Here is a 27,153-nt window from a genome sequence, read left to right as displayed (position 1 = left end):
AAGAATATTGTGTGGCCATGTGCCATTTTATAAAGATGCTTAATGGCATGGAAAAATTCTAAAGACTTGGGGCTTCCCTGGTAGCACAGTGGTTAAGAATCTGCCTGCCAATGCAGGGGACACAGGTTCGAGCCCTGGTCTGGGAAGATCCCACATGCCGCGGAGCAACTAAGCCCACGCGCCACAACTACTGAGCCTGTGCTCTAGAGCCCGCGAGCCACAACTACTGAGCCTGTGTGCTACAACTACTGAATCTCGCATGCCTAGAGCCCGTGCTCCGCAACAAGAGAAGCCACCGCAATGAGAAGTCTGTGCACCGCAACGAAGAGTAGCCCCCATTCACTGCAACTAGAGAATGCCTGCGAGCAGCAACGAAGATCCAATGCAGCCTAAAATAAATAAAATAAATAAATTTTAAAAATTCTAAAGTCTTAATTTAAACACACAAAAAGCAGGATATAAAACTATCAGGCCCAATTGTGTACACCCCTGCCCCCTCAAAATCTGCAAAATCAAATACTGAAATACACTGAGCTAGATATAGGCATAGATAATGTTAATGTTAGTGGTAGTATTCTAGGCTAAAACCTTCTTTATAAATATTTATTATGAACATATATAATTCCAGTACATTAGAATGAGGAGAATGCAAAAGAAATACCGTTTCTTTCATCTGAATTTGATTGATCTTTATCCTGAAAAGTTTGTGCTTGAAATCATCGTTACAAATGAACTTGTCACCATCTTCAATATCTTTACCCTTTGGATTTTTCGCCAGAACTCTAGCTTTGCCACAAGCCAATGACTGCAGTGTTCTTCTTAACTCCCCATCCTCTGAAGAAGAAAGAGTGGCTTAGTTATTTGTTACTAACTCATCAACACGCACAGCTACATTCAACCTCAATCTAGCTTCTACCCCACCCGTCTAATAAAACTGTTTCCTTTTTTCCCCAAGATCATGAACAACTTCCTCTTTGTCCTATCCAATGGCTTTTTTCCTGGTCGTCCTCTAAAGGCTTCAGTTATCATTCCGAGTGAATAACCACCACATCTTCAGAAATGACATCTCATTTTCCCCAGTCCTACATTTAAAGGATACCTCCAGCTGGCTCTTTTACTATCATCAATTTTAGTATGTCCAACGTTTTATTCATCATCTTCCCCATAAAACTGTTTTCTTTCCAATTGTTAGTTATGAATCTACCAACCTCCTCTGTTGAGAAACCCTGGAATCATCTTTTAACTCTTCCCTCTCCTGCATCCTCCACGTATCTAGTAGTTGCTTCCTTAGAGATGCTTCATCTCTTCTCATTGGCCTCATTCTAGTCTAAGCTCGTTATCACTTTACGCCTGAATTACCCCATTAGCTTCTGGACTGGAATCTCTTCATCCTTCAAGCTGCCCTACTATCTACTGATTATAGGCAAGCTGCCCAAATAAGTCACTTCCAATATGTCACACACTTGAGATCCTACAATGTATGTTTCACTTGCTAGATCTGTAAGGCTCTCCATAGCTTACCTATCTAACTTTGTATCTCACTACTCCATGCTGCAGTTAAACTTTTTATGACTCCTGCCCACACTGTGCTGATTCCTTCCTCCACGCCTTTTCTCATGGTATTTCCTCTTGCAAAATATGCCTTCTCCCTAACTTAAATCTGAAGGCCCAGCCCAAGTCCTACCTCCTTCATGAAGGCTTTCCCAATTGTGCCAGTCCAGAGTTATCTCTTGCTTCACTGAACTCCTAACACACTCTGTCAGCACCACAGATTGGTACTTATTGGTTGTGAAATTGTCATTTCTCCCTTTCCCCATGGTTGTAAGTGCTGAGGAGGGGGATTATCCCTTTATAGTCCCCCAGAGCTCTTAACCAAGTGGAGTGTACATAGTGGACACCGAAAAATGCATGCTAATCAAACGATTCAACACAAACCTATTCCGGTAGCCTGCTTGATCTCTTCTAAACTGAACTCTTCTCCCTCATTAAACATTAGCAGCACCAGTGTTTGAAAAAGAGAGACCTGGAGTTCCTTTTTACCCTGTTGGAGAAACAACAGTGTTTAGCCATCATTTTTTTAAAAACTGCATGAAAATTAATCGAATAACTAATCTCTTACTGGAAAAGCATTTTTCAATTAGTGGATTTAGAAACTCGGATTAACATTATCCAGAAAGGCCAGTATGTTCAGTGTAGGGTTTAGGTGTGATCCTACCTAAAACAGGAGGAAGGATTGGGTGACCTTTCTACAGGTCTTTTTTTAAGCCTTATAATTAAAACAACAAAGTAATGAAAATTAATAACTCGGTTTTATGTGTCATTACAGATATTTATCATGAGCAACAAGAAATCACTATTTCAATGCATTTTCAACTCTTCTGATTCAGATTAGTCATGAAAAGCTGTAGGATTTTTTGAAATTGATATAAGAACTGTTCCCCTTAACGCCCACTCTATTCTCTAGCTCCCAGCAACAAGAAAAGAAGTTTCCTGTCAAGAAGTGGCAGCGTGGGGGCTTCCCTGGTGGCGCAGTGGTTGAGAATCCGCCTGCCAATGCCGGAGACACGGGTTCGAGCCCTGATCTGGGAAGATCCCACATGCCGCGGAGCAACTGGCCCCATGTGCCACAACTACTGAGCCTGCGCTCTAGAGCCTGTGCTCCGCCACAAGAGAGGCCACGATAGTGAGTGGCCCCCGCTCGCCGCAACTATAGAGAGCCCTCGCACAGAAACGAAGAGCCAACACAGCCATAGATAAATAAATTAATAAATAAAATTTTAAAAAAAGAAGAGGCAGCATGAATTTTGCATCCACAGGTGGGGAAAGGGTGTGGGAGAAAAGGGTTATTGGTTTTGGTTTTGCAGCAGGGCCCAATCAACAGTGGAAAAGACCACATTCTTATAATATACACAGGGCTGTGACAAGCTATCACTATCTCATGCAGATATTCAGGACAAATTTATAAAACACCTTAAACCTTCAAATTAAGAGGGATGACCTTAATATCAAAGATGAAGGTGAAAACTAAGTTTGGGGAACATCCACTTACCTCTTTAAATTCTGCCTTTAGCACACAGTGTCCTAGGGTTGACTGCCACTGAAGTTTCCTGCCACTATGTTTGCCTAGGTAAAAGGTCTTGAAAATCTCCTGAAGTTTTACCATCTACAATAAATAAAACAAAACTTTATTTAAGCTCTGTATCCAATATCACGTTCACCACTTTTTATATTTATCTGGTGTAAAAATTTCTGGAAGTTTTAAAGACTATACAGAGCAGGTCCACTGATCACTTTGATGTAAGGTAATAACCACCAAATCTAATGGCATTAATCAGTCTTTACACTCTCTGATCTGTCTGCAACAATTTATCATCCCCTCTTTTGAAACATTCATCTCCAATGTCTTCTGTGTCTCTGCAACATGCTGGTTCCTTTATCTCATCATTGCTTCTTCATTGGATTCCCTCACAGGTACCTCTTCCTACCACCTACCAAATGTGAGCCTTTTTCAAAGTTCTGCCTTAGGCCTGTTCTTCCTGTTTCCACATTCTCCCTCTTAATGAGGGAGATCTGCTCCCTGGGCTTCCATGATTATCTCCATGGAGGACTCTCAGTATCTATCTCTCTAGCCTTAACCCTTTTCTAAGCTTCAGTCCTGGGTTAAGACATTTCCCCAGGAGTTAGGTTGGATTTACTCAAGCATCCATCACTCAGCAGTCCAACCCCCAGGTGATATACGGACAAGAATTTTTGAGAGCTGGGCAGAGTGATGGGTACAATCTGGGGAACTGAAAGAAGAGTCAAGCAAATTGGCCCTGAACTCAGAAACTTGGCATCTTTAGCTATGCTCTAATGATATAAGTACAAGAGTAATATAAATAAAAGAGTAAAGTATTAAAAACAGTTGACATTTGGTGGTGGCGTGCTTACTGACAACAAACTTTTAAAAAACTACATATTTTTCAATGATAAGCAAAATAGAAATGTCATGTATTTCTATGCTTATAACTCAAGTCCTAAACAGCAACTCTTACCTCTGGTGGTAAATGAACTTCCATAGGCACATATGTTGGCCAATAACCCATCGTCAGGATATTCACAGTTAATTCAATATTCCCAGGTACATTCTGGTTCTGCATATACTACAATAAGATCAACACACACACTGAGATCTTAAAAAATAAAAGTGCATACATTTCATGCCATAATAATGACCCATTTAAGAAGTTCCCCATTACAAAACTACATGTGAATACTGACGATCTTTAAAATAAAAGGCAACTATTAAAAGGACTATAAATGAAGCCTATATTAAGTGCACTAGAAAAGTACACTGGGTAACATTTTGCTACAATGGCACACAAAGATCACGTGACTCTGTTAGAGGCATTAACGACTTAAATAAATAATTTCTCACATATGACTGGGCTGTTACAGGATTTCTTCTCCATTCCTTTCCCCATACCACCTGCAGTCCCCATCTCTGGAGACCCCTGTGTGGCTTAGAAAACCTGGCAGCAACCCCCATTCCTCACCCCACCAGCCAGCCCAAGTCTCTGGTTTTTCATCTGCTCCACTGCCTGTTTGCAGGGGGTGGCCTGAAATGGGGAAGGAAGAAGGGGAAAGGGCAAAGCAAATAAACCCTATTCTGTAGCTACTACAGGGCCCATGATCCTACTGACCCTGATCTTTCTCGAGTCTTCCACTCTCATTTCCCACCATAGCAATATAGTGGTAAAGAAGTCATTATTAAAACCCTAGGAGAGGAAAATCTACTTTGCTATCACTATTACCTATAATCTCAAAAATTTAAAACCAGCTTCTACCAACATCTGCAAAACTATGGATCTAGCTTTTCATTCCCAATGTCCCTAAAGGCCTTATACAACCACTCTATCACTTCTCCTCCCTCCCCATCACCAGTTTTGAATATGCAAACTCACCAACAGCGATTAGATGCTAGAAGCCCTGTTCTCACTAGCTACAGCTTTTCTTGTCCTTACTTCTGTTCAATACATTTTATTTCTATTTTTGTGTTATCTTGGGTGTATACTGAGAATAAATTTTGAAGTAGGTCAAATATACTTACATTTCATTCGTGATTTTTTTCCTCTACTGTGACTATCATCTAAGTTGCTATGAATTATTTATAACAAATACATGTTTCTATTTATCCTCTTCAGTACAAACCAAAGTAAGGAGATAACTAAATACATTTAAGTTGGAGGAATTAAGTAAGAGTTTAACTCACTTTTACCTGTTTGAACTGAATCATGATGTCTTTAGAAAGTTCCATGTCTTTAAACATTCCTTCAAGTTTGCTGGTGAAAGCAGCTCCACATTCTATTAAAGATGTTTGTACATTTACAGTATTTTAAAGTGGTAAAAACACAGAATTTAGAATTGAAAACATGAAATATAAAACTTACTTTAGCATGAAATATGATCTGTAACTATTCATAAGAACAAAAAATCCTTACCCCAAAGTGTATGCCCCACTAATTCAGAGTCAAATCTTTAATCCTGTAGTAACCTTATCTACTACTTAGGCATAAGATAAATGGGAAACTTTTATACAAATAATAAAAGAACAATGCTTTATTTAAAAAAAAAATCACAACAGCTCTGGATATGTAAATAGGTTGGAAACCTAATGAGCTTACTCAATTTACGTTTTTATCATACGAACATACAATGATTAACAAAAGAGGCAACTGACTGAAAGAGTTTTAAAAACTAAGCTAACATTTTCTCTCAGAAATCAAAGAAGAAAAGGAACAGAAAGAATGACAAACATACCATGTTTAAGTTTGGACAGCATTGATTTTTCAGCATCCACAGATGCACTCTTCCCAACTAACAGGCGCTTGGCTAAATCTTTCTTATAGAAGGCTTCAAAAACATCCTTGCCTATGTTAAATAATAAAACACAACTCTCATAATACTCCAATATAAGGTTTTGACAAAATTGACTCAAAGTGCTTAATAAATCGCACCATTACTCCAAGTTATTTAAATTTATAGATTTTATCCAAGTTTGCTAAATGCAAGAAACATTAGAGGTAGGTTTTTGTGCCAAACCTTTCAAAAGTTCTTTGCTGTAAAGAATTAAGACTGAATTAACTTTTCTTTAGAAAAGCTTTAGTCAACTAGTAGCTTTAGCATCAATATTCTAGAGGTTAAAACAAGTAGCAAAATTCAAGGCTCTTAATAGTGGAAAAGTCAAAGCACAAGGCAATTAAGTAACATTCCTCAAGTACCCCAATAAATTAAATGCAAGGAATGTAACAGAATTTTAAATAGCTAACCCCCAAATAAATATACCTTCTAGGTTGGTTATACTCGCTAGTTTCTCTGTTGAGTGCTTTGTTTTAAAAGAAAAATATTAAAACAAAAATACATACCATAGATAAATCTAAATATAATCATAATCTTATCCAACATTTTCTCAAGTTCTTCATCTGTAGCTTCTTTGTTGCCTGCGCGAAGCTTTGAATCTACATACTTAGCTAAAATGGGGGGAAAGTTTGTTGTTTAGTGATCATGTATCCATAAGGTACTGGTCACTATAAATACCAAATAGGAGTATGATACACTGACTTTTTCAATGTTTCACATGTATACATGCATTTTTAAAACAGTCTCCAAAGTCAGGGAGACCAAGTGACTTGTTCAATGTCACAGAGCTAAAAAATACAAGAGTCTCAACTCAAACCCAAGTCTTCTGGCTCCACATCTAATGTACTTTCTACCATACTGATGCTTACTGAAAATGGGATATGCGGGATATGGGTACCCCGGGGGCAGGGGGTGTATACAGCCCTGTGCTGGGGTCATCAAAGCCATTGAAAGACATGGCACATCTTCTGGAGTATTCATTTTACACTGATGGTAGGCAATCTTAAACCCTTTTCTATTAAAACAAACCAGATACATTACAGAGTAGGAGGCAAATTTTGCAAAAATTTTAAGGGTAAGTAGTAAATCAACAAAATTTCATCCTTTTGGGACTTCCCTGGTGGCGCAGTGGTTAAGAATCCACCTGCCAATGCAGGGAACACGGGTTCGATCCCTGGTCCGGGAAGATCCCACACACCACGGAGCCACTAAGCCCGTGTGCCACAACTACTGAGCCTGCGCTCTAGAGCCCGTGAGCCACAACTACTGAGCCGACGTGCCACAACTACTGAAGCCCGCGCGCCTAGAGCCCATGCTCCACAACAAGAGAAGCCACCACAATGAGAAGCCCGCGCACAACAACGAAGAGTAACCCCCGCTCGCCACAACTAGAGAAAGCCCGCGCGCAACAACGAAAACCCAACGTAGTCAAAAATTAAAAAAAAAAAAAATTTCATCCTTTTGGCGAAGGACCTTCTCAGCTACCTCCTCCTCGACATTAAGTGGTACCCAGGTGGGAAAAACTGAGAACTGAAGTATACCACACCTTTTACTCTAAATGGGCCCAGATTATTAGGTTTATTTTCATCCTGGACATTCTACCTTTCTCACTGGCAACTGTAATTTTGTGCTACCCTTTCCTGGAGCCCTATGTGTGGGCCTCAAGAAATGGCACCCTGCCTCACCTCTAAATTGCAGGAGGCTTGTAAAACAGCTATCAAGCTTTTTATAAATAAAAGTAAGTAGGGTCTTACAAAGAAAGACCATGTTTGACATGTGGGTTTTGAGATATTCTTTAGCATGAAGGACTTATTCCTTGCATCCAGCTTCTTAGAAACCACCAAGTATGCAACTCCAAATAAATTAGGTGTTAATATACAAAACCTTGTCAAAATTTCAGGTTAACTGGAACTTTATGAGTAAAAGAAGAATATTAAAGAACCGGGAAAAGGGACTAGAGAAATACCTATAAGTTCAGCAGGTTTGTTTGGTCTTTTGTTAATGAATGTTTCAAATGCTTCTTTCATGGCGTTGATAAATTTTTCATTCTTCAGGAAACAGATATCAATTATATGGTCAACCTTATCTTTAAAATCCAGCAATTCTTGAACCATGGTTTTATCCTTTTCAGGATTAATTACAATAGTGCTACCAAATGCCTAAAGAAACAAAAATGACTTTCTATTAGAATTTAATTATCTACAATGAAAACAATCCCCCAAATCATATTTTAAGTAGATACACATACTTTAAAATCTCAAAAAATTAAGATAAACCTGGCTTTGAAGTCAATAAAATAAAAAAATAAAGTTATAAAAACATCCAGACTGATGCCATTCATCTATAGTCATAAAATAAGTAATGGCCACTGGCTATGTAATATCATAATGGGGCATTATTGTAGAAGTCTCTAGGGTCTTTTTCCTACTTTTAAAAAAGTCGGGTTGAATTTTTAAAAAACAGCAATCTGCCTTCAGTGTAAGATCAAAGAAAGGAAAGAAATTTGGATCCAAAAAAAGCCCTCTTCCTTTTTCCACATTCACTGCTATAATTATTGGAGCTAGAAATCACATCAGACATCAAGAAGAGAACTGTTTTATTGCTAATTTGCCACACAGCTATCATTCTCAGGTTGACTGTTCCCAAAATGCCCATTACTTAAAAAAAAAAAAGGATCTAACAAATAAGAAATTCTTGCTGATATGTACTCTAGATGTATAGATTATAAGCCATGAGAGAGAAAAAAACAGGTTAATGTTAATACCTTAATGTATTCAATCCATTGCTGCAAGAGAACCTGAACGCCACCTCGAACTCTACTGAAGAGCTGATACAGGAGAGATAAATCTTGAATTCGGTTTTCATCAAGGAGGCTATTTAAACCTGAATTTTGAAACATTTGGTATTAAAAAAGTGAACAAAAATGTCAGATATTTTAATGAAAAATAAGTTATTGTGATACTGGTCTGAACTATGACTAGTCTGTGATTTTAATACAGAGATGTGCTTTGAATTAAACTCAAAGAAACAATCACCTTTCCAAGTGAAAACTAACTATAGGGAACTTTATATAAAAACAAAAATTGTGTAATGGTTTGTATCATTTAGCATAGTAGATGAGATGTATAAACCAACTTATAAAAATTGGTTTATATAAATACACATTATAAATACATCATATGTGCAATAGCCACATTATATTTGCATTAGTATACACATATATATATTTCAGAGTATTGGATATGGCCTGTGGTATATCAAAAAACATGCATCAATAGGCCAAGTTTAAATGAAGTTCTAAAGTATTTGATTTTCAGAATGAAATAAAAGTGTAACTGCATTAATGTACTAAAATACCTTAAACAAAAGAAAAGATGGCTGGAGAGAAAGGTAAGACTTTTTTGCCTATTTGTAGCATTGTCAAAGTAAAATTCAGGGTATACTCATAGATCACTTAGGATTAATAGAAATGCTTGGTTTTATATGCTAGAAACAAAAACATTTCAGTGCAAAAAGGAATGCATTTCCTTATTACTTCAGTCTTAAAAATTAAATCAAGAATTCCCCAATTCCCACTGTTTCTTTACTGGAGTTGGTAGTCTCCTCTCATCTCACTCCCTGTATCTTTAAGTTAAGGAAACAGGCACCTCCTGAAAGTTTACTGTGATGAATAGGGAAAAGGGGTTGTGTCCCTCCTCAGAAATGCAGCCACACGCTACCAAACTTTTAAAAGGGCAATCTTTAAAAATTTTTCTACTTGTTTGCTGCTACCATTTTAAAAGTAATCTCTTATTTGTAAATTACCAATTACCTTTCTGAAGAATTGCTGTTAAGTGTTCACCTAGAAGTTGTTTTTCCACAGTAGCAATTAATGACTTTCTACAAGGAAAAAAAAAGTTTAGAACTATTGACTTTGACTTTCCTGAAAATTTATAATCTCTCCTGGGGGGAAAAAATCAAATAGCTCATTATATGTTAATTTCAATATTCCTATTCCTATGTATAAATTTATTGTGCTCAGAGTTACTCTACTTTATGACTAGAAGGAAAACATTGCATATTTCAGAATTTGTTACATCACGAAACAAATATTTTAAGGGCCTTGCTATGGCTGGCTTTTCCCAAATTTCTCTGCTTTCACTAGGAAAGTAAGGAATTTATCTGTGCTGCTTACAGGAACTCCTTGGTTGGTAATATTTAGGAAAGCACAGAAATACTTTCTCCTATGAACACCCACTGAATTTTAATCGGCCTGAAGATTTCAAAGATCACATCAGCTTGTAATACTATTTTTTAATTACATCCTAAACACATACAGACAACCAATTATCAAATCCTTGATTAAATCTAATTAAGTAGGGAAAATAACAACTCGAAGGTTGCATTATGAAAACAATTGTTAAAGACTCAAGATACCTGAAAACAGTTACTAACATGTTTGGGGATGCCCAAAGTGCCTTAAGTGATTCAACAACACAGGTTAAGGCTATTAGGCTGAGCATGTAATACTTACTGGGTGGTCTGATCTAAGTAAGTAATAAGTCTGTCTGCTTCTTCTTCTAGACGTTTGTTAACATGATGAAGATATTCAGGAACCTACAAAGATAGTTTTTTATATTATTGTTTTCCTCCCCATAAATCATTCAGAAAATGTCAACTCCAAAAGATCCTGGAAGCAGCCCTGTCAAATGTGACAGGGTTGAATCATGTAAAATTATAGGTAGAGTTTATGATCCAGAATTCTGGCCTTTAAGAAGAGAGAAAAGAAAGGAGCACCTAAGTGAGAGAAAAGCAGCATAATGTTGGGAAGATAAATGCAAAGGGAAGCTTATGTTCAATAAAGTAGGGTCTATTGTGAGACACAGTGGATTTATTAATCATGATTTTTAAATACCTCTCTTTCCTGCATTAATTTTTGGCCTTCGGCTGCATAAAGTCGGTTAGTTTCTTCCAAAAATCGTTGTTCAAAAGAATCCTGATAAATCTGGGAAGGGATAACAAAATAAAGGAGTTCAATTATCCAATAAATGTTTATTGAATGCCCTTAATGGGAACAGCACTATGAGTTTGGTTTCTATTTTTTGGCCATGCCTCGCGGCTTGTGGGATCTTAGTTCCCCAACCAGGGATCGAGCCTGGGCCCTCAGCAGTGAGAGCGTGGAGTCCTAACTACTGGACCGCCAGGGAATTTCCCTGAGCTTGCTTTTTAAACATCAAATTAGGGATAGCAATCAGCTCTGTAGTAAGTGAAGTAGTTGACTTACTTGCAAATCAGAGAGCATGCTTAAAAGGCTTCTCAGTAAACTTCTGTCAATTGCTTCACCATTCCTTTCCCTCTCAATCAAAAGAAGAATGCCATCAATTGTCTTATTCTGGACTTTTTGATCACTTATAATATGAGCCCTAAATAACTCCAGTCCCATATCCCTAAAATAAAAAATATATATAATTTAAATTAATTGACAACAATACCACTTCTGGAGAGGCTTAACTTCTCACCACATGTTAGTTAGGGTTCCAGGCTTTGAAGCAGCAATTGTAAAAGTATAAAATCCACACATTTAATTTTAAATAACATTATTAGATTAAAGCATACAGGAAACTCATTTTGTCTTTAATGAAAACTGAAGCTAAATTACCATCTTCCTCCATAACTAAGTTTTACTGTATTATTTTCTTTGGTGGATTTCTTCCTTGGTCAAATCAAGAGGCAAAATTAGTTCAAAGCTATAAAATGGTCTTCACTGTACTGGTAATGAAGGCTTAATTGCTCATTTGTCATCTGGCTTCAGTACTCAAAAATCAGTAAACTCTGATAATTGCTGTAGGTAGATGCTAGGCACATGATGGGGGGAAGAGCTCATTATACTCTTCTGTTTTTGTGTATACGTGGAATTTTCCACAATAATGTTAAAAGATAATGAGTGAAATCTTGATCAGCAACAAAATGATGCACACTCAGACAATCCAGAGCAAACTTTAATCCCCTTGGCTGACAAAGAAACTTCTTCATAAGTTATTATATGCCCAGGGAATGTTAGCTATCTCCAATATTAGCATAGGCAAAACATAATTAACAAGGTAAAACTGCTATAAACAGAAGTCTAGAAGCCAAATATGAGTTTTTAGGAGAATATTCACAGTATCACTCTCTTCTATCAGTGTAATTAAGATTTGACTATGATTTGTTACAAATCTTTTCATAATTTTTTTCTGGTATCCTTACCAAATGGAGGGTAGCATTGAATTTTGAAGAACGTAAGTCCTATCCAGAAACAAAAAAATGCTCCTGATCATGATCTGCCAATGAAAAAAAGAAATCAAACAACTTTTTATATTTTGTGAAGCTGAAATATTTTATAAAACAAGATTGCAGGGTTTGCTTGTATATATACCAGACTACTAGGATCAAACATGCAGGTAAACACATCTACCTGAGAATATGCCCACACCATTTTTATTAAACCATTAATAAACCTTAATTCTTGCTGTAGTTTCCAGAAAAAAAAAAAGACACTTAAAATGGTCTATGACTTCTTTGCAATCTGAGAAGCAACTAAAAATAAAAACAGAATAAAGGGGCATACAATTTTTCCTCAGCAACAGTCCTCAGGGTGAAACTGCCTTAAATTGTATACGTGGGATTTTGGGTGGGTGGGATGGATTTTAAGATTTTTAATTTGCAGAATATAAGGTTTAAAATAATAGCAGATTAGGGAAAAAGGAAAAGGTTGTGATCTGAATAATCTAAAATGCAGAACCATCAGGCACCTTCACAAGTAACCAAATAGCGAGTGGGATAGCCATCAAGACTGACAGGCAAAATGTAACTTTTTTAATGAGATAAATACTTTTTGCTTAAGTGCTACAAAAATAAAAATGATCGTAAGGTGCAAGTCATTCTAAAATATTGGTTTACCTGTAACTTGCAGTTTTAAAATAGAAAACTCAACCAAAATTAGTTTCAGTCCCCCCATTGCAAAGCTTTTAAAACTAGCATTCCTGTATTTGAAGAAACTTATTTTAACTACAATATTTAGCTGAAATGTAATGCTTTTTCCATCTTACCATCTGTCTGCAATGGTTCTGCCAACATCTATCGATCTTCTTTAGAAAAAGAACACTATCCAATGAATCCGTGAGATATACGTTAAGGATATTTTAAAAGCGCTTAGTACAAGTAATATATGCAACATAAGAGCACATCTGTCTTAAATACGGAATGCCCTAGGTACTAAATGAAACTAAACAGCACTTAATTATGAAACAAAATACTACTTCTTAAACTGTAAAAACATGTTAGATCCCACTAAAAAAAAAAATACCTCCAAAAACAAGTCTTAGTGGGACTTCCCTGGTGACATAATGGTTAAGAGTGAAGTAAGTCAGAAAGAGAAAGACAAATACCGTATGCTAACACTTACATATGGAATCTAAGGGAAAAAAATGTCATGAAGAACCTAGGGGTAAGACAGGAATAAAGACACAGACCTACTAGAGAATGGACTTGAGGATATGGGGAGGGGGAAGAGTAAGCTGTGACAAAGTGAAAGAGAGGCATGGACATATATACACTACCAAACGTAAGGTAGATAGCTAGTGGGAAGCAGCCGCCTAGCACAGGAAGATCAGCTCGGTGCTTTGTGACCACCTGGAGGGGTGGGATAGGGAGGGTGGGAGGGAGGGAGACGCAAGAGGGAAGAGATATGGGAACATATGTATATGTATAACTGATTCACTTTGTTACAAAGCATAAACTAACACACCATTGTAAAGCAATTATACTCCAATAAAGATGTAAAAAAAAAAAAAAAAAGAATCCACCTGCCAATGCAGGGGACACGGGTTCGAACCCTGCTCTGGAAGATCCCACATGCCATGGAGCAACTAAGCCCATGCACCACAACTACTGAGCCTGCGCTCTAGAGCCTGCGTGCCACAACTACTGAAGTATGCACGCCTAGAGTCCATGCTCCGCAACAAGAGAAGCCACCGCAATGAGAAGCCCGAGCACCACAATGAAGAGTAGCCCCCGCTCACCACAACTAGAGAAAGCCCGCACGCAGCAACGAAGACCCAAAGCAGCAAAAAAAAAAAAAAAAAAACACCAAACCAAAACAAAAAACTGTCTTTGAAAAAAATGAAACAAACAAACTAACAACAAAAAAAAACAACAAGTCTTAGGGACTTCCCTGGAGGTCCAGTGGTTAAGACTCTGCACTTCCACTGCAGGGGGCACGGGTTCAATCCCTTGTCGGGGAACTAAGATCCTGAAAGCCACTAGGCCAAAACAACAAAAAACAAGTCTTAGACATAACTGAGCATTGTGTTTTCAGTTTATTATTTCCCAATTATCTTTCCTCAAAAAGAGTAAAGACATAAAGACATTTTATTTATTTACATTAATAGCACAATGTAGATTTGGACCCTAATTAGAGATAAAAAGTCAAATTTTGCATCTTCTTACTCCAGAGGCAAGATGAACAAAAAATAAATCTACAAAACACAGGCATTCCATTTCAAGCTGGGTTTAAAAGTGAGGGACAGAGAGGGAGGGATAGATGAAAATACAAGGTTTTTTGTTTTTAAAAGGATATTCTCTGAACTGATGAATTTGTGCTTTGATGTGATCTTCACAAATCTGTCTCAGCTGTTTGTACAAGTTTGCAGAAATCTTGTAAGAACAGAGATTTTCCACAGCCTGCAAAATTAAACACATACTTTCTTACGGAGTAAATGGGGAGGGGAGGGGGGATTTCTTGATTATTTACATCAAATTCCTATTATTTGTTATTTCTACCATGTCGGCTTATTAAAAAGGATTATTCGTCCATTTAAAACACAAGGTAAGGGCTTCCCTGGTGGCACAGTGGTTGAGAGTCCGCCTGCCGATGCAGGGGACACGGGTTCGTGCCCCGGTCCGGGAAGATCCCACATGCCGCGGAGCGGCTGGGCCCGTGAGCCACGGCCGCTGAGCCTGCACATCCAGAGCCTGTGCTCTGCAACAGGAGAGGCCACAACAGTGAGAGGCCCTCGTACCGCAAATAAATAAATAAATAAAATAAAACACAAGGTAAAATAGCAAAATATCAACATGGGTAGTGAACATTTTTCATAACCAGTGTACTATACCAACCCCCCCACACACAAATTAATACATTTATTGTGGCAGTACAGGTTAAGGATGGAGGGAATCAAGCCAAATTCTCACCTTGTGAAGACCAATTTGTAACAACTGCTACATATAAATTCTGTCTTGTTCTTAAAAATGTTAATTGTTTTCATAAGCAGAATTCCATTTTGAGTTTGAAAATAATTTCACCAATTGTTTATTAGATGGGCTGGGTGGTCCAACCACTACTGAAATAAAATTTGTTTATACTTTCTTTGGTTTTCCTGAACAGAGCAATGCAGAATTTATTGCTAGCAGTATTATAATGAGTATGATATAATTATACACAGGGATTTTTCTCCAACATTGCAGCTTAAGAATATTTAAATAAATAGAGGTTTTAAAATTTGCACAATGGGATAAACATTAATTACTAAAGAAATACTGAATTTTTACTTCATTCTAATAGTTGAATTGGCCTTTTATACTCAGATCCAAAAGGACAAACTTGAGATTTCAGTGAGTTTCTTCTTAGGTGCATCAAAAGACTTTCAAATTTAATACAACAGGCATGGTAAAACTCTTTGGATGAACTCTGATATAATCTACAATTTCAACTATTAATGACTTAAGTATAACACCAGGATTTTTTTCTCACCACAACACAAGGCAAAAATTCCATTAAAATTGACTCTAAGGGACCATCCAAGTCCTCTTGGTTGGAGTGGAATTTTATAAATATGTAGCTGGAAGTCATATTCCCAGCATGCACGTCCAGCAAATAAACTAGCAAATGAAAAGAAAGCTTAAAGGAAACCACTTATACCAAAGGAGGAAAGGCACTACACCTTACCAGGAAACAGCAGACCACTTAGATATAGCAGCTAAGGAGGAATAAGAAGGCTAAGTCTCTGCTGGCCACCACTTTCCATGGGGCCTTGGGTCAGGCCACAAATGCCTAAGTGTGTGTTTACGTTTATTTCATGTGCCTGACTGGTTCACATTAGTCCTCTATGGACTCTCTTCCTTCCTCCTTTAGTAGTCTTCTCATTGTACCTTGGTGTTCCTTTTGAGTGACTAATTTTCTCAGCATTTCTCGTTTTCCTGCTTAGATTCTGTCTTTGTATTTCACCTTCTCCACATTTCCCACCTGCAGTACTTTTCCAAGTCCTCCTTCACCATTCCCTTCTGCTGTGTTACTCTTTCTTCCATATATTAGTTCTCATCGCATCTATTTATCTTCTTACACAAGATACCATATTCCCTTACTACTCAGCTAGGTTCCACTTCTTCCAATAAGCTTTCCTTAATTGCCTTGGCTACCAGTGACTCATTTGGCACTATCACCAATCATACCACACTGACTTGTCCCTGAGTCAATATTGTATCTCTTAATGTGTATATCCTGTCCCCCAACTCTCCTTAATGACAGAAAGAGACCATGTGCTCATGTACTATATGTTCTTTAATACTTTTTGGGCTTTGAACCAGGCGAATATAGTAAATATTCAAAAAACTAATGTAGGGCTTCCCTGGTGGCGCAGTGGTTGAGAGTCCGCCTGCCGATGCAGGGGACACGGGTTCGTGCCCCGGTCCGGGAAGATCCCACATGCCGCGGAGCAGCTGGGCCCGTGAGCCATGGCCGCTGAGCCTGCGCATCCAGAGCCTGTGCTCCGCAACGGGAGAGGCCACAGCAGTGAGAGGCCCGCGTACCGCAAAAAAAACCCCAAAACCAAAAAACAAACAAAAAAACAAAAAAAACCCCCTAATGTACCTATAACTAGCAATGTGTCCCGCACACAGAAGGGGCTTACAGCGTAAGGAGAAAACTGGTCAGAAAACATATAATTACAAGATACTGTGTTGGGTGCTATGACGGGGATAAGATAGAGGTGAGGTCCCTAACCCAATCTTTAGGGCAGAGGCAAGTCAGGAAAGGCTTCTGGAGCACAAGTAAAGAGGTGGAGTCCCAAAGACCCAGTGGGAAATGGATAAAGAGCTTATGGGAATAGTGAGAAATAAGAGAATTAAGCTGGTCTTCATATGCATACAGCTTCAGCTGTGTTTAGCTGGAGAATGGTTTAAGATATGAGAAGCAACAACAGAAGGAAAGGGAAAGGCAGGAGGATCTAAGGTGAGTTTTGAAGGTCAAGATGGAAGAGAACATCCTGCTTCTCTAATTTAGCCTTGACTGCTTAACATATAGACCAGATCTAGTAATTTCCGTTCCTTAAGAACTTTTCCATCAAGCTCTTCAGGTACCATTTATGGAGAAATCCCATAAGTGGTATAAAAAAATACAAAGGACTGAATGGTATGGTGCATGGTCTACTATCATTTATGTAAATTAAAAAAAAGGAAGAAAATTAATTTAAAAAACCTCCACACAGGGCTTCCCTGGTGGCGCAGTGGTTGAGAGTCCGCCTGCCAATGCAGGGGACGCGGGTTCGTGCCCTGGTCCGGGGGGATCCCGTGTGCCACGAAGCGGCTGGGCCCGTGGGCCATGGCCACTGGGCCTGTGCATCCGGGGCCTGTGCTCTGCAACGGGAGAGGCCACAACGGTGAGAGGCCCGCGTACCGCAAAAAAAAAACCTCCACACAGTTGTTTTTACACACATGAACCATTTCTGGAATGATACACCCAGTTACGTTTGTCAAGAGGGTTATTAGCTGGGGGAGCAGGGTTGGAAGATGGAGTGGAAGTGAAACTTTACTACATGCTCTGTAATACTTTTGGGGCTTTGAACCAGATGAATATTCTAACTATTCAAAAAACTTAAGTACTTGCCTCCCCCAATAAAACCCTATCTTCCCCACCACCATACTTTTTAGCATGGCATTCAAGGCTCAATAGTACCATTATTTTACTCTCATGTCTGTCTATAATCTTCCATACACCCCGTGATCTAAATACTCTGCTTTGCTCACTTTCAAGCAAGGTTTGTTTGGAGCAATCATGTGTGCCTAAAACAGTGGCTTCCAAAAGTTTTTGACAAGCCACAGTAAGAAATACATTTTATGTCACAATCCATTATACATAAAATTTATGTAATTGAAACAAAGTCTTCATGAAACTGTACTTACCATTACTATGTGTGATGTACTCCGATATTTTCTATTTTACCTTTTTTTAAAAATGCTGGTCACAAACTACTAATTTCATGAGCCTACTAGAATATAAGCACCTTAGGGGCAAGGACTAAGTGATCTCTATATGCCCATGGCATTTGTCCAGCTTTGCACATAGTAAGCAGTCACACAGTCACTGATTCAACAAGAATGGGGTGTTTACTAAGTACTCTGTCCTGTTAGGTGCTGGGATAGAAACATGAATAAGTGTTAAATCACTATTGAGGAGCTTGAGGTAAACTTTATTTTATTCCAGACCTTTGAAAAGCACTTTTAGTTTAGACATGTATCATTTTACATTTCACTAAACACTCTGGAAATCCCTAGAAGTTTGATCTGGTATAATTATTACTAATATAACCTTGTTTCACAGGTAACTATTTGTATTAAACATTCTGGATAATTCTATAAGTCTCTTAAATAAAACTATCTTTTTACTTAAGCTCCCAATCACTACTGGTTAAATATGCTGCCTTAAATCCTTTTTGCAGGTAGTTGGATATAAGATAAAAACATTCTAATAAGGTTTTAACTTTTATTCCTCTAAATCCCAGCCCCTTTCCTCCAAAATTCATACATTGCATCAAACATATGTTTGTCTGAAGAAAAAAAAAACTCCTAAGAAAATATAAACGTGTAGCAAATGAAATGCAAAACTATAGTTCCTGAAATTTGCAGAATATAAGATTTAGAAACAGCAAAGGCACAGGAGCTTGCATTTGGTACGAGGAAAAGAGTGGAAATGAGGGTAAGAAGACTAGAATAAAAAAATGAAGAGGATTAAAATAAGGATAAAAATACAAAGAATGCAAAAATAAATGGTAAGGGAGGAAATCTGGAAAATTTTCTGATTGAGCAACAACAGACACTTAAGAAATTAAATTCCCACCAGGGTGCTGAACTTTGGTCACTGGCCTAACAGGTTGGGGCTTATTTTTCAAACCATAATGTTTAAAGAGAGAAAGAAAAGCATACCACAAAACTTTTCAACAACTGATACAACAATAAAACTCAAAATTATGTCTTTTTACATCTAGTAAAAATGCCTAAAATAAGATAATCAAAATATATCAAAAGCTAAGAATTTGCAGAAAGGAAGCCGAACAATGAAACCTAAATTATTTCTCTTTTTACATCTAGTAAAAATGCCTAATATAAGATAATCAAAATATATCAAAAACTAAGAATTTGCAGAAAGGAAGCTGAACAATGAAACCTAAATTATTTCTCTTTTTACATCTAGTAAAAAGAGCTTAAATAAGACAAATTATCAAGGACTAAGAATTTGTAGTTGGGATAAATAGCAGGGATAGTATTAACAATTCAGTAAAAACAGGAGTAATAGTAACGTGACAGACTAAGCTTAAACACATCAAAGGTTAAACTTACAGAACATAATACCTAGTCATCAACATAGAATATAATAGCTTGTCACTTCTGCTAAGAATCTACTACCTGCTCTCCACTGACTGCTTAAGAAACCCGATTTTACAATGGAAAATAACCTATACTCAGATGGATGCACTATTTGCTTCCAGTCTTGCGGTCATGTACTTGATGAATGAATCATTAATTGAAAGGCTCCATTATTTAAAATTTATTTCACAAAAAGCTAACCAAACAAGAGTTCTCCTTATTAATGATGAAATCATTTTCATCGGAATTGAAGAATGGACTAAGCTTACCTTCTAAGATAATAGCTAAAAATTTATACTAAGAATAAATGTAACACTCATACAGAAACCAGCCAGCTCCAAAAAAGGTAGCTGATTTAAAAACACTACACAGCTATTCACACAAGGCTGAGAACATGAGGAAAATAATCCCATTACTTAAAATATCACTTAGTAAAAAAGTCACACACCAAAACCAAGATGCCAACTATTAAGATACTACATATAAAAACAAGACACATTCTTGAGCAGTGCAGAGGGACACTGTTCCTAGAGAGTTCTCTTTTTCTATTATTTTTTCACTTTGGCTAATGATGTTTTCTGATGCATATTTGGGATGTAATCTATTTATCAGCCAGCTGTTCTGGCCCAGTGTGGATTTAGAATTTAAAAACATGTGTGGCTTTAGAGATGTATAATAAAACATAATCTTAAAGATACCTTTTTTAAAGACTCAAATACTATTTATCATCATCATCACTGATGACACGGACATACAGCAGGCAGTGTAGTAAGTACGTTTTTGCAGTATTTTATTTACAACTGAACAACCCTGCCATATAGGTAGTCTCCCCATTTTGCAAATGAGGAAACCAAGGCTTAGAGAAGTAACTCACCCAAAGTTATCATGAGTGGCAGATCTCAAATCTAAGGCAGGCTGAACAACTCAAAAGTCAGTGCATTTAACCATACTCCTATCTGTAGTCAATCAAAAACAAACAAGCAAACAAACAAAAAAACCCAAACCAAAACAACATGAACCACTGCCTCACTCTTAACAGGATTTCAAGGTTGTGGAGCAAAGATAATTTTTTTTTTTTTTTTGCGGTACCAGTACCGGGCCCCTCACCGCCCTCACGGCCGTGGCCCCTCCCGCCTCAGAGCACAGGCTCTGGACGCGCAGGCCCAGTGGCCATGGCCCACGGGCCCAGCTGCTCCGCGGCAACGCGGGATCCTCCAGGACTGGGGCACGAACCCGCGCCCCCGGCAGTGGCAGGCGGACTCCCAACCACTGCACCACCAGGGAAGCCCGGAAAGATAATTTTTAAACTCAGGTACAAGTCACACTTAAATCACTTTTAAAAGACAACGTTTACTTATTGCAAATATACTCAGAACAGCACGTTCTTTTCTAGAAATTAAAAACTTACGAGGTAGTATATACAATCCACACTAGGGAAGACTTCCATGCTTAAGCCTTAAAGCAAAATGGTTTTTCATTCATAGAAAAAAGTTCTGCATAGACATATGCCAAGTAAGTGTTTACTTCAGGGACGGGGGTGGGGGGTGTGTGCTGAGGAGTTTGGAGAACTTTTGTTTGGTACACTACATACTTCTATATTGTTTCAATTTTAGAAGAGTACTTTTAAATTACATTTCAACCTGTTAAAAATCCAACAAGCACCTGAAATCCAGATGGTATGAAATAATTTTACTCCCTTTATCCTTTTATCCTCTTTTTTGAACTGGAACACCTCAAAATACTCTTTCTGAGAACAATCCCAAGGAGCATTTATAAAATTAAGGTCAAAAACAGCAAAAGAGCTAGAAACAAATGCTTTTGAATTTATTATTACAGAAGTAGGAAAGTATTATGAAAAATGCAAAGAGTGAAAAGTTGTAACGCTGACTTTAGGCTAAAGAAATGCAACTGAACAACAGTAGGTAAAGAATTCTGAAGTACAAGAAAGGAAAAACACAAAAAATGTGAGCTATGAGCTCTTGAAACACAAAGGGATTTAACAGAATCAACTTACCAGGAAAAATATTTTTTTAACCCAAAAGCTCTAGAAAAATATTCAAGGTAAAGTAAATAGGGTTCATTAGCAACTACAATCAATATGTTATAAATATGGGGACTTCCCTGTTGGTGCAGCAGTTAAGACTCTGAGCTCCCAATGCAGGGGGCCCAGGTTTGATCCCTGGTCAGGGAACTAGATCCCACACGCATGCTGAAACTAAGAGTTAGCATGCCACAACTAAAGAGCCCGTGAGCCGCAACTAGGGAGCTTGCCTGCCGCAACTAAGACCTGGAGCAACCAAATAAGTAAATAAATAAATAAATTTTTAAAAAATGTCAGAAATATGAAATATGTAAAGTAACACATTACTTAAATTAAAGATGCTGTATGCCAGCAAATCCAAAGAAACACCATATACAAGCACGAATGAAAAAAAATTACCTTCTTTTTTAAAATTTATTTATTTATTTTTGGCTGCGTTGGGTCTTCATTGCTGCGTGCGGGCTTCTTCCTAGTTGCAGCGAGTGGGGACTACTCTTCGCTGCAGTGCGTGGGCCTCTCATTGCTGTGGCCTCTTCCGTTGCGTAGCATGGGATCCAGGCACGTGGGCTTCAGTAGTTGTGGCACGGGGTCTCAGTAGTTGTGGTGCATGGGCTTAGCCGCTCTGCGGCATGTGGGATCTTCCTGGACCAGGGCTCAAACCCGTGTCCCCCGGGTTTCCCTGGTGGGGCAGTGGTTGAGAATCTGCCTGCCAATGCAGGGGACATGGGTTCGAGCCCTGGTTTGGGAAGATCCCACATGCCGCGGAGCAACTAGGCCCGTGCGCCACAACTACTGAGCCTGCGCTCCACAACAAGAGAGGCCACGATAGTGAGAGGCCCGCGCACCACGATGAAGAGTGGCCCCCGCTTGCCACAACTAGAGAAAGCCCTTGCACAGAAACAAAGACCCAACACAGCCAAAAATAAGTAAATAAATAAATTAATTTTTTTAAAAAGTAAGAAGACCCAACTGTCTTTAAAAAAAAACCCGTGTCCCCTGCACTGGCAGGCGGATTCTTAACCACTGCGCCACCAGGGAAGCCCCCCAAAATTACCTTCTTTGATGACAAAGTTTCTTTTCCTAAAGTAAGACTATTTGCTTCAAACACTGCACTACAGAGGTATGTGAAGTGCTGTGGTGTATTAGTGAAAGTGCACTGGACTAAAAACCTGGGCATCTTGGTTTAAGTCCCCTGCTCTGCCAATACACGACTCTAGACTTTGGAGTCCCTGAGACTCCATTTCCTCAATAGAATAGGGATGATAACTACTACCTTATCTACTTCACAAAGGGTTTCTATAATGCTTAAATGAGATAATCCTACTTTGTAGGCTGTCACATACACTATACAAAGAAAAGATACTGGACCACATAATCGCTTAAGGCCTTTCCAACTGTAATTCTACTTTTATTACTGTACCTCTCAGGAGCCACATGTGCAATATACCAACAGAGCCAAATGAGGTGGGCTTATCCTTAATACCTTAGTACTACTACTGACTACTCCCTGACACTTACATAGCATTATAATGCTTATAATATTACACAGCATCACTACTATGTATTCGGCACCATTCTGTTTGGCATGCATTGACGCATTAAATTTAAACAGCAACAGAAACTAGTGATCTCAATTGACCTATTACAAGTGAAAAAGTCATACTGTGCCTTATGAAAAAGTTTAACTAGTGATAACATCAACTTATATTTCTATCGTAGTGCTTCAAGGTGTTTTTCACAAACATCTTATTTGAGTCTTATAAGCAACGCTGTGAGGTAGATAGAGCAGGAGTTCTTCCCCCATTTACAAAGGAGGAAACAGAAGCTGAGAGAGGTTTAGTACCTTGCCCAAGACCACAAGGGTAATAGAGCCAAAACTAGATCCCTTTGTCTTTTGACTCCTAATCCACTGTTTGTCCATCACCAAACTATCTCTACAACTAAAATGAATAGATGAAAACTACGAATTCTGATAAACTGAACGAACATAATTTCTTACAAAGTACTCATCAATACAAAAACTCAAGCCATTGGATTTTTTTTTAATATGAAACTACTGACTCTATAATGGAAAGTAACTTCTTGAATTGGTTGTGGCAAAAATACAGTAGGTCAAAGTATCTTGGTAGCAAGAAGTCTAAATCAGGAATTGCCCTTAATTGTATATTTACGTTCAACACTTCAAATACAGATCCATTTGTTAAGCAAAAGAAACAAACCTGAACCTCAGACCAAGTTGCTGAACTACAACCTGCTGATCATTTTTGGGCTAAGGTATGTCTTGTAGACCAGGAGAAAAGACAACATAAAGAACAAGAGAAAGAAATGGCAAAAGTATGCTAACAGCAAAGACGTAGAATAAAGTATATGGAGAATATCTGCATTTCTTGAGGGCTTTCCTATATAGGTAACACCACTTAGCAAGAAGTATCACAACAGAATGACATGTCACCAGAAATCATCTTTGGGATCCAGGCTATAGGATTCTATTATAGGTCAAACTTATTACAGCTAGGTACTCCTAACTGTAAATCCTAATTAGAAGGGTCCAAGATAAGCCCAATTTATACCAATAAGACTGTACCCATAGTTTATGTCAGAACATATGGTCTGATTATAAAACAGAGTGCATATATTAATCAAGAAATTGTAATTAGAAGGGAACCAAAAATCTACATAAGCGCCCATTTCAGAAAGTAAAATCCATATACATTTCACCTCAATTTACGCTAACCAAATCTGGTAATCCAAGTTAATACATACCTGATAGAGTTCTTCTAAATTGTACTTAATCGAAGTACTATTCTGGATAGCTTCCACTGCTTCTTTCAGTTTCTGCCATGTTTCATCTGTGTAGTTTTCTGGTAATTTAGGCTTATCTAGATGATATGTAAAAGGTTGATAATCAGAATAATATGTAGGATATAGTAATGAAAAGATCCACAAAATACTAGTATTACTGCTCTTTAAGGGTAAATTGTTATAAGTATTATATCTAACTATTAAAGTAACCATTATATTTAGGCTTAGTATAAAGAATAAAATTTGAAATGCCAGAATACTGTGTAAGTCATTTTGACTCACCTATTAAAACTGAAGGTGAGGGTTTTTTCCTGCTATTGACTGAATTGCTTCAAAAAATAAAAATTCAAGAATGACAAATAAAAAATTAACAATCCTGATCCTATTCCATCATGTGTAAACCAAAGTCAACATGAATTTTGTACCTGAAACGTAAAATACTGAGTGCCTACTACGTACAAGGTACTTTATAAACATCTTAATTTTCCTAATAATGTCCTAAGGAAAGTATTATTATCCTTATTTGGCAACTGAAGCTGGAAGACTCATTTAGTAAGGCTTGCCCAAGGTCACCATAGCTAGTCAATGGTAAAACTGGGATTCTAACTCAGGTCTGTTTGACCCCCTTATTTATGTAGTATCTACAGGAATGGAGAGAAACATCTTAATTCATGTTTTAATTTAAACTGCATTTATGAGCAGAGTAAAATATTAAAAAATTAAAACATCCAAACAACTCCAGAACCTATGTAGCACTTTCAGAATGGAAAGGTACATCTTAATCCAGGCTTTAAACTTCACTGACCAGCAATGAGGTTTTTTTAAATTAAAACATCCAGATACCTTAATAATGTGTTTTTATTTTGGGAGGGGGAGAAAAAAACCCAAACAAAATCTCTGAAACCGGTATACAATGCAATTAGGGTCATAGCTCATCTCTTTAAAAATCCTTGGCTATTAAATTGATATATTTTAAATAAAACAGTGAACAAATTAGTCAATTACAATTCATATTTACTTCAGAAAAGTCTACTATTAAATCAGAAAGATTACAACACTTGAGAGCCTGGAGGTGGGAGAGGAGTGATAGAAAAAAGAAAAGGTTAAAAATAAACAACACTATACTCTGCTTAAAACAAAATAGAGCATATTACTGATTTCCACACTAATGTTGAAAATACAAGCATGGAGAATCTTAATTTTCTCAATACTAATATTTAGCCACAAGGCACTGTTCTGGTAAATATTACTTTAGTTCATTCATTTTACTTGCCCATTTAATAAACATTTTAGCATCCACTACTTGCCAGTTAAGAGTGTCGAAAAAAAGAGAAACAGAAACACACTCAAGAGATTAAAAAGTAATTCAGCTCAATTACATTTAAAAAAATTGTTGATTTTACATTTGCATCAATGCATTCACAGTACTCTCAAGCACATATCTCAAAAACTTGAAATGAACAAATTTTCCTAAAAGCTGCAGGTCAGTACTTTAGGACCCATTTCAGTGATTAAAAACAAAAAAGATGTAGTAATTGTTCCTATCTTTAGACTAGTGGTACACAGAGTTACTACTGTGTATACACAGTATTTTCACTTCCAAATCCTACCTTTGGAAAGAAATGAAGAGATCATAAATACTTTTCTCCAACTATTGCTTCCACAATGAGTTTCAAGAGTGTAGTATTCAACATTATAAATCTAACTATAAGTCTTCTTTGAACATGAAAAAAATCACTAGTCCTACCTGCATTTCTAGGGACTAGATAACGTGGCCTACTGAAGGATAAAAATAAAAATCCCAGCAGTGCCAAGGTTCACTATGCACCTGAAATAAATAAACCTTTTTAGAATACAAATTTCTCACCTGTAAAATCCGGATCAATCATATCGATTGTCAGTGTTATAAGGCATAACAGATTAGATACAATAGGCTGAGACAGACCTCAAAATACTGCACAGAAACACCTGGTGTCTGCTTCAGCACAAGGATACTAACCACCCCCGGAAAATGAACCCTCCACCCAAAAAGGACCTCCCTCCACCTCATTGATTATGCATAAAACATTAGGCCACCTCTATACTGTTTAATATATTAACAGAAATAGAGCACGTGACCACTCAAGTGTCAAATCCTTAGGTGATTATGGATTTTGGCCTTGGTTACCTTTAAAATTCTTGATCACTAACTTCTTAGCAGAGCCAGGCTTGCTGTTAGCAAAGCTAGAGACGGTGGTAGAAGATTTGGCTAGGCCGTTTGCGTGATGCACCGAAGCCACAGAAGAGATTAATATACTCTTATTTTTAAGTTGCTGCTGCTGAGATGTTGCAGCAGTTGGTGAAGATGAGGAGGAGGAGGAGGAGGATTCCTCAGCCATCTTCGCATCAAACCCTACAAACTCCAGGGTGTCTTCAAAACGCAGCTTCTTCTGTATCGGTACGTGGCTGGGAGCAGCCACTGAAACCCCCAGGCAGGAGAAGGACGAGGTTGAAGGGGATGCCGAATCCCTGGGTTGTAAAGGAGTGGAAGAGGAGGGAGAGGTGGAATCAAAGTCTTCTCTCTCGTTACTACTGTTACTGCCGCTGCTGCTGCTGCTGCTGTTTAACTTTCTCTTCTTGGCAGAGGTGGGCGGAGTGGTGCTGGTATTACCATCAGTGGCAGATCTGACCTCCTGAGCAGCAGCAGCAGCAGCTGAGGGATTGGGGGAAGAAAAACCTGTTGGAAACATGAAAATAGCGGGGTCAACAGGCAGACG

The 27,153-nt window shown here is 37.9% G+C and overlaps 1 protein-coding gene across 2 annotated transcripts in view; it reads right to left on the bottom strand.

Annotated features, from left to right (window-relative positions):
- The window catches only part of CUL4B (cullin 4B), a 32,991-nt gene that overhangs the window by 5,022 nt on the left and 816 nt on the right, over window positions 1-27,153 (bottom strand). Inside the window, exons 2-19 of one of the 2 annotated variants that reach the window (XM_067723324.1) lie at window positions 26,565-27,113; window positions 24,359-24,474; window positions 14,495-14,598; window positions 12,966-13,035; window positions 12,124-12,197; window positions 11,162-11,324; window positions 10,793-10,882; window positions 10,412-10,494; window positions 9,710-9,777; window positions 8,663-8,781; window positions 7,865-8,057; window positions 6,405-6,509; window positions 5,800-5,910; window positions 5,252-5,343; window positions 4,035-4,142; window positions 3,050-3,163; window positions 1,936-2,041; window positions 662-834 (exon numbers count right to left, since the gene is read on the bottom strand). In XM_067723324.1, the coding sequence (XP_067579425.1) occupies window positions 662-834; window positions 1,936-2,041; window positions 3,050-3,163; window positions 4,035-4,142; window positions 5,252-5,343; window positions 5,800-5,910; window positions 6,405-6,509; window positions 7,865-8,057; window positions 8,663-8,781; window positions 9,710-9,777; window positions 10,412-10,494; window positions 10,793-10,882; window positions 11,162-11,324; window positions 12,124-12,197; window positions 12,966-13,035; window positions 14,495-14,598; window positions 24,359-24,474; window positions 26,565-27,113 (2,438 nt within the window). The remainder of the gene's footprint in view (window positions 1-661; window positions 835-1,935; window positions 2,042-3,049; window positions 3,164-4,034; window positions 4,143-5,251; window positions 5,344-5,799; window positions 5,911-6,404; window positions 6,510-7,864; window positions 8,058-8,662; window positions 8,782-9,709; window positions 9,778-10,411; window positions 10,495-10,792; window positions 10,883-11,161; window positions 11,325-12,123; window positions 12,198-12,965; window positions 13,036-14,494; window positions 14,599-24,358; window positions 24,475-26,564; window positions 27,114-27,153) is intronic. The other variant, XM_067723323.1, reaches the window with a different exon arrangement.

This window comes from Pseudorca crassidens, chromosome X (assembly GCF_039906515.1).
Source record: "Pseudorca crassidens isolate mPseCra1 chromosome X, mPseCra1.hap1, whole genome shotgun sequence".
NCBI lineage: Eukaryota > Metazoa > Chordata > Mammalia > Artiodactyla > Delphinidae > Pseudorca > Pseudorca crassidens.
This window is presented reverse-complemented; position numbering and strand designations above follow the sequence as displayed.